At 38.1% G+C, this 11,889-nt stretch overlaps 1 protein-coding gene across 2 annotated transcripts in view; it reads left to right on the top strand.

Annotated features, from left to right (window-relative positions):
* Positions 1-2,096: 2,096 nt before the first annotated feature.
* LOC122654791 (serine/threonine-protein kinase 38-like) overlaps positions 2,097-11,889 on the top strand; it is a 76,238-nt gene continuing 66,445 nt past the window's right edge. Inside the window, exons 1-6 of one of the 2 annotated variants that reach the window (XM_043849040.1) lie at positions 2,097-2,512; positions 4,841-5,015; positions 5,374-5,457; positions 10,742-10,983; positions 11,115-11,358; positions 11,676-11,755. In XM_043849040.1, the coding sequence (XP_043704975.1) occupies positions 2,358-2,512; positions 4,841-5,015; positions 5,374-5,457; positions 10,742-10,983; positions 11,115-11,358; positions 11,676-11,755 (980 nt within the window). In that variant the 5' untranslated portion in view covers positions 2,097-2,357. The remainder of the gene's footprint in view (positions 2,513-4,840; positions 5,016-5,373; positions 5,458-10,741; positions 10,984-11,114; positions 11,359-11,675; positions 11,756-11,889) is intronic. The other variant, XM_043849041.1, reaches the window with a different exon arrangement.

Here is an 11,889-nt window from a genome sequence, read left to right as displayed (position 1 = left end):
GTTCAGTTGGGACTCAAACTCAGTGAATGGATTGCCTACATCATTATCTGGCATAACTTATTCCTTTTTAAATGATTAACTAAATGCCAGCTGTAATGTTGCATAGGTGTATAAAACGGATTCAGCTCCTCTCCTGCCAGCCCAACGCCCATAGAATGCCCAGGGACGCATCCAATGGCGTTGGGCTGCTGGGCATGTCGAGATCATGCTGGGCCCCACGTAGGCATAGATCCCCGCCTGCCCAGCAGTCCAGCACCGTTGGATGCTTCCTTCAGCACTCCTTGGGTGTTGGAGAGGAGCCCGATCTGTATAAAATATATAAACTTGAATTTGTATTGTCAGTTGTTCCTAAATGTTCTTCAAATCCGGAATAAAAAATGGTTTTCAAACTAATTTGAAGTGAAACTTTTCTTTCACCCGTGGAGAAGGAAGATGTTCCTCACCATTGTTATGTATTTCTGATTGGTTCCTCCTTCACTCATTTAGATAAGGATGATATACATATTCACCATTAGATTATTTTCTTCTACTTCTTCACATAACATATTATTTGGTTTCTAATTGTACATACTTTACTTTCATGTTCTTATTAAAAAAAAATGGAAAAAGTTTAGTAAAACGCCAGCTTAAAAAAAATGAAAGTTCATGTGACGAGGTAAATGCCCGATTGGGGGTAAGGCGGTCATTGCGTGTGCGGCCCAGTTTGCGTCGCACAGGCCGCTATGGGCAGCTGCATCGTAGACGATTTGAATTGTGTAGGGAATCCTCATCCATAAAAAAATAAAATGAAAAAGGTTCTCTAAGCCGTTGGTGTAGGGCACACTAGCTTCTTTGTGTCTATCTCTCTCTTCTTCACATGAAATGTCCTCATTGCCCTTCAATATGTGATGTCCTTTTAGCCTACTTCATAGGTGGGCTTTTCTATGCTTCTTGCTCAGAGAACCCTCTCCCAATAAAAAAAGTATACAATATCGTTACTTGTATTACCTTTAGCAATATAAAGGGCACTTAAAATTTTACCTAGAAAAAAAATTCATCCAAATCAAGTTCCTCTGTAAGTTTTGTAATTTGAATTTGGACACAAGTAGTTTTGTGAAAAACGAACAAGATCTAAGGTGGAAACTCCAAAAATTAAAACCTATTAATATAACAATTTATTAAGAAATAGGAAACATAAGTAAAGGTAGAACTAGAAGACACTTTATAAGCAACAAAAACAGGAAAGCTTGTTACATGCATTTATATCTTAATAATGAGAAGGTTTTGCTAAGCAAGCGGTATAGAAGAGCGCATCTTACCAAATAAAAAAAAAAAAAAGTATAGATGAGCACATCAATAGGAGTAATTATCATACATTGAAGGATAACAAGGTCATTTCACAGGAAAAGGAAAGAGATAAGAGACAAAGAGGTCCTAACTAAGAATTGTTATCACCTCCAATTCCCTCCAATTCCTCACATAGGAATAGACGGGTAAGGGGTAGGATGGTCATTTTCGCTCCTATGTGAACAATTGGAGCGGACAACGAATTGGAGGTGATAAAAATTCCCTAATATACCTATGCAGCGGCTCAAAGAACCGTTTCTCATATCTTAAACACGAATATTAAGAAAAAAAGAAAGAGGGGAAAAGGAAGCGAGAAGGTTGTTGGAGAACAGCTAGATTTAGCTATAATTTCAGCATATTTAAAGTACAGGGTATATTAATACTAATTCAGACGTGTACTGTTCGCATACATCTTTTCCCATAAAATTACGATGGAAAATCTCCCAGACAATCGTCCATTTTACTTGAATGGTCGATAGCTCTTCAAAAGGAAGATTCTGGTTCAAACATTTGACCTGTCACTCGCCTCATCGTACTGCTAGTCAACGTATTCCATGGTTGAGATTGAGTATCGGAAAAGCTTGTTCTGTTGTTCAGAATCGAGCAACAGTGGATAATTCTTGGACCCACCACCTCTGCATGTGTACATACCACATACGTATGCATGCGTACGCATACAACGAGTGAGAGAGAGACAGTGACTGACAAATGACAATAAACTTGAATTAATTGGGGAATTTTGTTTAATTTATTTTTAGAAACGAAGAGAGAAGGGCGGAGGAGGTGGTGATGGGGGTGGCACCGTGTGACTGTAAGGGTAAAGAAAAGAAGGAAGAGGAGAGAGAGAGACAGAGGGCGGGTTTCAGGTTCCACTCAATTTCCTCGTTGTTATGATCTGACTTCCTTTCCTTGTTTGCATTAAAAAGCTAGGAAGAGCTAGAGAGAGAGAGACTGTTGTGGTTGAGTCCTTGGAGGAGGTTCAGAGAGAGAGAGAGAGAGAGAGAGAGAGAGAGAGAGAGAGAGGTGCAGAGATGGAGGATCGGGAGGACGAGGACAAGTTCGAAGAGCAGCCGGAGGAGGAACAGCTAGGTTCAAGTCTCACCATGGAGAGAGTGGCCGCAGCCAAGCAGTACATAGAGAACCACTACCGTTCGCAGATGAAGAACATACAAGAGCGCAAACAGAGGTAAACCGAGAGATAAAAAGAAGAAAGCTTTAGACCGATTTTCTACATCCATTTTTAATAATTCATGCGAATCGATCTTGATTCTTTTTTTTGATAAATGTGAAGGAGCTATTCGATCTATTGTCTATTGGTTTCATTTTTCATATTTTTTGGGGGAATTTGTTCAACATACCAGTTCCACAACGCGTATTTCGTTTGAATATAACCTCAAATCCGAGGGAAATGGATACGGAACCTGGCAATTGAGCTAGATTATGTGGCTTCAAGGTCGTAATGAAGTTTATTTGCATTCTGATTGAACATGACTTCAAATTTGAGACGCACTACAGAATAAGACTTGGCAATTCAGCTAGATTATGTGCTTGGGAGATGGCATTGGTACTTAAAGATGCTGACTTATGGTCGTGGTAACATCCATTACTAATATGCGTGGGTTGGCAGTATCCTCTTGATTTTGAGTGGTCTATTGTCTTTTCTCATATGATGAGGTTACCGGGCGCACAGAATAGCTTGCAAACATTTGTTGATTATTAAATTTTTATTAAATCATTAATTTTTTTATATGGGGTTTTAGCATTTTATGCATTACTGTTCAAATCTGCCATTGCTCTAGAACAGATGGGATTATGAAGGAATGTTTTAAATAAACATCACCCCTCATTTTTGTCTATATGGAATCAGAAATACATTTGAGAAACTACAAAACATTATGGAAATAATTTAAGTAGTGGAATCCTTGGAAAGATTAGGAGGCCAAAGGAAACATGTATTGGTACAACAACCATTTAAAATAAGAAAAGCAAAAGTTATTTCCAGTGAGACATGCTGACAGACTTAATTGCAAAAGCCAGATACTGTTAATCATTGATGTAAAACACACAAGTAAATGGAAATAATATCCATAGCTCAGGAGGTCCCTTGTAGTGTTTCCGAGTCCTTATCTTCACTTGTAGAAATATTTCTTATTAGACAACCTTCTTTAGATGTAGGTATCATTATTTATCAAATCAAGACCATATCTAATATGCTTAGGCAAAGTTGAAAAGATAATATTGAGTGGACATATTCAACTGAAAAACGGAAACGAATTAGACATGTAATGATACATGTGTTTGGATGTAACTATTTTATATCTAGAAGTGATTAAAATCAAGAAAAGGCTCAGGGTTTTCTTCTTGCAGTTTTAGGTTCAAACTAAGCATTGATGTAAATGTTTCACATAAATGTTCCAAAATTAAGATCAACTTAGAAAATTCATGAAGGATGAAAAGCCTCAGGGGAAAGTATAAATAATTCAGTTCATAGGATTCTTAGGAGAGCTTTTAATATTTGGGCAAACATATGAAATAATACAAAGAGACTACTAGTAATTATCCCAAAGGAAAAAATTTATTCCATGTACTTTTGTTTTTACACCAAAAAAGGAATTCCATAGCATGAACATGAGATGTGTAGGTCCTTTCATTTGTAGCTGAACTGGATATAACATTATTCTTTAGAGAGAGAGAGTTGAATAAATGTCAAAATTGTTCAGCTATGGTGCAAGCTTTTGGGGAGAAATGGATATTGTCTTTTCAGTTATTGTTGTTCTAGATTTTAGGGGATAGAATATTGTTGAATACGTGATAATTAAGGATGAATTTTGTTTTGGGGTTGAGCTGAATGCACTCGTTTAGGACTTTCTCTTGTTGAGGTTGCAATATATGATTGCACTGCATCCTTGTAAAGGTTCTTGTGTTATAGCATTAAAATACAAGAGAGATTTTGTTCTAGCAATAAAACATTAATGCATATGTATAAGTAAATAGTTTCCACTATATTTCATCACATTGTCAAACTAGGATTTGGTAGGATGTGGTGAAGTGTGCAAAAAATCGTGGTTTTCTTTCTAAAGCAATTCATATTTGAGATTCAGATCACATAGGTTAAGATCAAATTTTTATTTTTTAATTGTATGATTTAAATTGTGAATTGTAAGATTTTAATAACAACATATCATCACTAATCGTATAGGCCTTTTCCCGTGATACCTTTAATGTATTGAACTTTTTGTTGGCCTTAAGATATGTGGAGAATTGTTCATTTGTTTCCATTGTTCTATTTCTTTACTTAGTTATATATTTTCTGGTCTTACATGGCCAATATCTTTTTATGGGTTTCAGCTTTTGTTATCATCTTTTAAGTGCTAATGTGATGCTTGTTTGTTGTGCTGATATTTGCCATGTGAGATTTCTTTAATTTGCTGGAATAAACTGCCACTAATAAGACACCTTGGTAATCATTGCCAGAACTGAACATTTTGCTTGACATAATTTGTTTCTGTTGCAGACGGTGGGTGTTAGAAAGGAAATTAGCTTCTTCGGATGTCTCGGAGGAGGAACATATCAATTTAATTAAGGATTTAGAGCGGAAAGAAACTGAGTTTATACGACTTAAACGGCACAAGATTTGTGTTGACGACTTCGAGTTATTAACCATTATTGGGAGAGGAGCTTTTGGAGAGGTCAGAGAGAAATCTGATCTGTTTTTAAGCTGTTACATTCTTGATTGTCAATGTTTTGCTTCTTGTTATGAATGAAGGGTTTGACATGTTTGAAGAACCTTATGACTGTTTAAAGCAAAAGAAAAACATGGTTCCAAAAGAAAATAAACTATTGTTTCTTTTCATTTGAAGACAAGTAACTTTTCAATACTTGGATTCCCTGAAGGTTTGTTCTTCTCACGTGCAAGTTCAGTTACTGGATTCTTATTTAGGTCTTTTAATTAATGATGCTTAGGAAGCTGAAATCTTTACCTTTTGATAATCCTAGGTTTTTTCTCTGACAGAAATTATGCATGCACTTATTTTTGTTGTACTACAGGTCAGATTATGCAGGGAGAAGTCCTCTGGCAATATCTATGCCATGAAAAAATTGAAGAAATCAGAAATGGTTAGCAGAGGCCAGGTGAGATCAATCGTCCTACCATCTTTCATCAGTCATTTGTTAAGCTTGTTTTAGTTAAATGTTTTCTTCATTTGCTTTTTGACTGGCCCCCCACATAATGTTTCTTTTGCTTATGACATGTATGGAAAATAGCAGTTTCATACATTATATTTTATCATTTTGTGATGGCCAAACACACAACACATGTATATAATGTACATACATAAAGTAAGAAAAGAAGGGGTCGGCTACATGGATCCTTACCAAGGCATAACGCACTTAAACATACTAGTAAAAAGAAAAGAGCAGACAAATACTCAGGAATATCCCACCTAAATGAGGTTGGCTACATGGATCGTTGCCCTCCAATCAGCTCTATTTGAGGCCATACTTGAGACAAGCCCCAATCTATGCATGTCTTTCCTCACTACTTCTACTAGGGTCATTTTAGGCCTGGCCCTAGCTCTTTTAAATCCTTCATTCTAAATCAAATCACTCCTCCAAACCGGTACATCGCAAGGCCTCCGTTGAACATGACCATGCCAACTCAAACAACTCTCTCTTAGCTTCTCATATATAGGGTCTACTCCCAACTCAGCTCTAATATGATCATTCCTTACTTTATCCTTCCTAGTCTTGCCACACATCCATCTCAACATCCTCATCTCTGTCACACTTAGTTTATCTATGTGCCGCTTCTTAACTACCCAACATTTCACACCATACATCATAGCCGGTCGTATGGCAATCCTATATAATTTTCCTTTGAGTTTTAAAGGAATACGTTGATCACACAGTACACCGGTTGCATCTCTCCACTTCATCAATCCTATCTTAATGCTTTGGGAAACAGTTTTTTACTGACGATAGAGCTTAGGTATCTAAAATAATCACTTTGAGGTATCTCTTTATGATGTAATATGGGTATAAGAGTAGAATTGTCCTAGGGGCATTACTATACTTGTGCACATTCTATTCTGTTATAAATAAATCCTGGCTGTTGTCACATTGGCAAGCCATAATTCCCCAAATCAACAACATGGTATCAGAGCAAGGATCCGCTTTAGGATTCGGGCCGAGAGGAGTTCCCAGCCCTCGGTGGTGATCGCCTTCCCACCGAGGGTTATCTCCCTTTGCTGATCTCTCTTGCCGTACTTCTATATGGCTTGAGAGACCTTATGCGTGACTTCTCGTTGTTTGTTGCGAAGATTTAATGCTGCAGCACTTTACTGAGGCTCTTTGAGTTTGTTCAGGTTGCTGCCCTTGCTGTAGCATGTATTAGAGATATTTTTTCTCAAAGTTTTTGATTTATTTGAGATCAGCAGTCTTGTTGGACATCACAACCGCATCAACTGGAACTGATGGAACGGGTTGTAAGACTTTCCTTCGTTTCCTGTTAGCTCTATCAAGTTGGATGCGAGCAATTACCTGATGTGGTCTCGTTTCTATTTTTAGTCTATCGACTCCTTTGGTTTTTCTGGGTATCTGACTGGTGAATCTGAGAAGCCTACTACTGCTGGTCCGTCTCTGAAAAAATAAAGTTCTAACAACTCTCTAGTGATTTCATTCTTTATCAATTCGATGCAGCCTAATATTGCACGGGGTTTTGTTGGATACTGTTGCCAAGATTTGGAAGGCTGCCAAGGACACATATGCTCAAGTTGGGAATGACGTTCAGGTCTATGAACTGAGGAAGAAAATACATGAAACCAATCAGAAGGAAATGTCATAATCCCAATATTATTACTCTGAGTTACGTGGAATATGGCAGGAGTTGGATTTTTATGAGGACCTTTAGGCCACTTGTTCTGTTGACGCTTCTAGCTTCAAGAAGGATGAAGACAAGCTCCGTGTCTATAATTTCTTGGCGGGTCTCAATGTTGAATACGACCAAATCTGTGCTTATGTCCTTAGCTGTGACCCTTTTCCATCTTTGGAGCAATCATATGCTATGGTTCAATTAGAAGACAGCCGCCATACTGCAATGCTGCAACCCATATCACAGGAGCGATCAGCCATATACTCAGGCACCGGATCACGCTTTCGAGGTGGTTTCACCCGCTCTAGTGATCGTTCTACTACTGACTAGGAAGCAGTCAAGTGTGATTATTATGGTAAAGAGCGCCATACCAAGGAACATTTCCGGAAACTTCATGGTCGTCCCACCAATTCTTCTTGTGGTTGTGGTTGTGGTCGATCCAACCAGGCCCATGCACACCACACTGAGACATCTAATGCTGCCCCCATGGGTGCTTCTTTATCACAGAAGGAGCTGTTGATTCTCAGGTGTCTGATGACCAAGTTAGAGCCCTCATCTTCACCTTCATCGTTTGCTGCCTATGTGCCAGTCACACTTGACTCCAACTTTGCCTGTTCAGGTATTTCTTTCAGTGGTCATTGTGCCTCAGTTGTATCCGTCCCTTGGACGATTGACTCAGGGGCCACTAATCATATGACTGGGTCTTCCACTCAATTTTAGAGTCTTTCATCTTATTGTGTGGAAGTTGGGCATGTTTGACATCTATGCACCAATTTGAGGGGGAGTGTTGTAATATGGGTATATGGGTAGAATTATCTAAGGGGCATTATTGTACTTGTACCCATTCTATTCAATTATAAATAAAGCCGTTGTCACATTGACAAGTCATCATTCCCTAAATCACCACACTTTATCATCGATATCAATCACCTCATTAACCGTCGTAGTGTGGCTAAAGTTGCATACCATGTACTCTGTCTTTGTTCTACTTATCTTAAGACCTTTTGATTCCAAGGTCGATCTCCATAACTCCAGCTTGGCATTAATCCTTGCTTTGCCTCATCCACCAACACAATATCATTAGCGAAAAGCATACACCAAGGAATCTCATCTTGTATGTCTCTAGTTAAATCATCCATGATAAGCACAAACGAATAAGGGCTTAAGGTTGATCCTTGATGAAGCCCAAACGTAATTGGGACTCACTACCTTGACCCCCCATAGACCTTATGCCAGTCACCACGGCATCAATCATATCTTTAATTTTGTCCACTTATTTACATGGCACCCTTCTCTTTTCTAGAATGTGCTAAATTAATTCTCTAGGGACTTTATCATAGGCTTTTTCTAGGTCAATAAAAACCATATAAAGATCCTTCTTGCCTTCTCTATACCTTTCCATGAGTCTCTTAAGTAAGAATATAGCTTCCATTGTGGATTACCTGACATAAAGCCAAATTGGTTCTCCGAATAGTAGTTTCTTTTCTTCGGTGGGTATCAATAACCCTCTTCCATAACTTCATCATATGGTCATTAGCTTTGTCCCTTTATAGTTATTGCAGCTCTGAATATCACCTTAATTTTTGTAAATCAGGACCACAATGCTTCTCCTCCATTCATCTGACATCTTCTTTGTACTCAAAATCTTGTAAAACAGCTTGGTTTGCCAGGCTAAACTACAAATTCCTAAGCTCTTCCACACTTCGTTTAGGACTCCGTCTAGGCCTGGTGTCTTGCCTACTTTCATTTTTCTTAAAGCTTCTTTGACTTCAGACACCCTAATTTTGCGTATTTATCTATGACAAGTGGTGTCATATTGAGTAATACAACCCTCTAGGATGTTATTGCTCGAAAAGTCATCATTTAGGAGATTGCAGAAATACTCATTCCATCGCTTTATAATGTCTTCATCCCTTATTAATGCATTACCATCTTCACTCTTAATACATCTAACGTGGTCGACATCTCTACTCATCCTTTCTCTTTCTTTAGCTATCCTATTGATAGCTTTTTCTCCTTCCTTTGTGTTTAGATTGTTATAAAGATCATCATATTTCCTCGCCCTTGCATTCCCCACAATCTTCTTAGATTCATTTCTGGCAGGTTTATACCTTTTTAGATCCTCTACCTCCTTAGCCCTTTGCCATGTCTTAAAACTAGCTTTCTTAGTCTTAGTGGCTGCTTGGACCTCATCATCCCACCACCAAGACCCCCTAGGGTCATGACGTTTACCTTTCGATTCCCTAGCAACCTTCTTGATGCAAGCCGTCATCTCGTCCCACATCAAATTAGTGTCGCCTTCAAGGTACCACTTTCCTTGTTTGACCACTTTATCCGTAAATGAAATCAAGGAATCTCCTTTAAATCTCCACTACTTTATCTTGGGGCAAATCGGCTCCCCTATCGTACGGATCTACAAAATGAGGCACATATTTAGGACCACCAATCTATGTTGAGTGGTTAGACTCTCCCCAGGTATAATTGTACAGTCCTTTCAAAACAATCTGTCGGACCTTCTTGTTAAGAAGAAATCCAATTGATTGGTATAATGTCCACTTTTTTAAGTAATCAAACGATTTTGTCTCTTTTCAACAAAGTTGTTCAGAATGGATAAATCGTAAGCTATCGCAAAGTCTAAAATTGAGGACCTCTCCTCGTTCCTCTCTCCAACTCCATAGCTTCCATGAGCGCCTTCATAGCCTTTACGATCTCTCTCAACATGTCCATTCAGATCACCCCCTATAATAATCTTATCTCCTTGACTAAAACCTTGCACTAATCCATCCACTTGTTCCCAAAATTGTATCTTACTACTTTCATCTAATCATACTTGAGATTCGTAGGCTCTGAATATATTTACAACCTTTTTCTCCAACACCAGCTTGATGGATATAATCCTATCTCTAAATCTTTTAACATCCACCACAACATTCTTAAGGTCTGAATCCACTGCAATGCCCACTCCACTTCTATTACTTTGGTCTCCTATATACCAAATTTAAAGCCATCCTACACTTTACCCTTCCATCTAGTCTCCTGTACATACATTATTTTTATATCATTTTGTGATGTACTGGTTCTCCGCAAGCTTTGGTACTTGTGAGCTTCTTAAAATTGCCTCTGTTTTTTTTGGTATCGGTGAAAATGATTTAGATTCTCATTTTTTTTAAAACCTACAAGACCAAATAATCAATGGAATATCCCAACTAGTGATGATAAGACTGATTTTGTAGAGTGAGACTGAGTGTGGCTTTATATCTACTCCTCCAATATGCATTATGTGTTTTATACCATGTATGATGGCTTTGTTCTAGCATCCAATATAAATTTTTTGTACTCAACTAAGCCTCAGTTGGCTACATGTATCCTGTTTCACCATTCAATTCTATTTAAAGTTATAATTGTGGTCAGCCCAAAGCTAGGTACTCCGTTTTTTGTTTTACTGGTTTGTCATTTTCCTTTGGATGATTTACCATGAAACTTGATTAGTACACGTACTAAAGATGCTTCTTTTTATGTATGTTATTTCCTTTTAATTGACTGTAGGTTGAACATGTCAGAGCTGAAAGGAATCTTCTTGCAGAAGTTGCCAGTCACTGCATTGTGAAACTCTATTATTCATTTCAAGATGCAGAGTACTTGTATCTTATTATGGAATATCTGCCTGGTGGTGACATGATGACACTGTTGATTAGAGAAGATACCTTAACTGAAAGTGTGGCTAGATTTTACATTGCTCAAAGTGTTTTGGCCATAGAGTCAATTCATAAACATCACTACATTCATAGGTTTGTTTTTCTGTCATATTTGCTAATTACATGGCCAGGATAGGATCATCTTTTGAAATGGTTTTGAATATTGCTATAAGTGCAATGGCGGTTCTGTAATTCTGTTTCATGTGGACTTCCATGTTTTACAGAGACATTAAACCTGACAACCTTCTATTGGACAAAAAGGGTCACATGAAGCTCTCTGACTTTGGTCTTTGCAAGCCTCTTGACTGCAATACATTATCTGCTCTAGATGAAAATGAACCAATGGCTGATGAAAATCTGAGAGAATCAATGGATGTTGATGGATGCTGCCCGGACGCAGATGGTGGGAGCAGGTGGAAGAGCCCGCATGAACAGCTTCAGCATTGGCAGAGGAACAGGAGGAAGTTGGTATGAAATCGTGAAGTCAAAGTTTACAATCCCGTGTGATGTTTAGAAACCTCTCCCCCTCTTTTCATTTTCTTAGAGGACTGAAATATACAAAAGTTCCCTAAATGGTTCCAGAAGAACATCCTTGCCATGTAAATTGTATAAAGGAATTTTGTGATTAACATCATGCTGACATCTTTACTTAGTGTTGTGGTTCTAGTCCAATACTGTCGAGAGTGGCATCAGAGTTGGGATCTTTTTTTCTATTCTCATCCATAGTTTATCATTTTTTAGTCCTTTTTAATGGCCCTAAATTACTGATTGTTTTGTCTTTCCAGGCATTCTCCACTGTGGGCACGCCAGACTATATTGCCCCTGAAGTACTACTGAAGAAAGGCTATGGCATGGAGTGTGACTGGTACTTTCTGTTAGTAGTGTAAATTATTAGTATGCTGCATTCTCTTATTTGGTGATTGTTGATGCATTTAATTGTTTTCTTCATTGGTGCAATGGTTAGTTGATTAACTTGTTCTTCACCATATTATTAGTCTG

The sequence above is a fragment of the Telopea speciosissima genome, chromosome 3 (genome assembly GCF_018873765.1).
Source record: "Telopea speciosissima isolate NSW1024214 ecotype Mountain lineage chromosome 3, Tspe_v1, whole genome shotgun sequence".
In the NCBI taxonomy this organism is placed as follows: Eukaryota; Viridiplantae; Streptophyta; class Magnoliopsida; order Proteales; family Proteaceae; genus Telopea; species Telopea speciosissima.
This window is presented reverse-complemented; position numbering and strand designations above follow the sequence as displayed.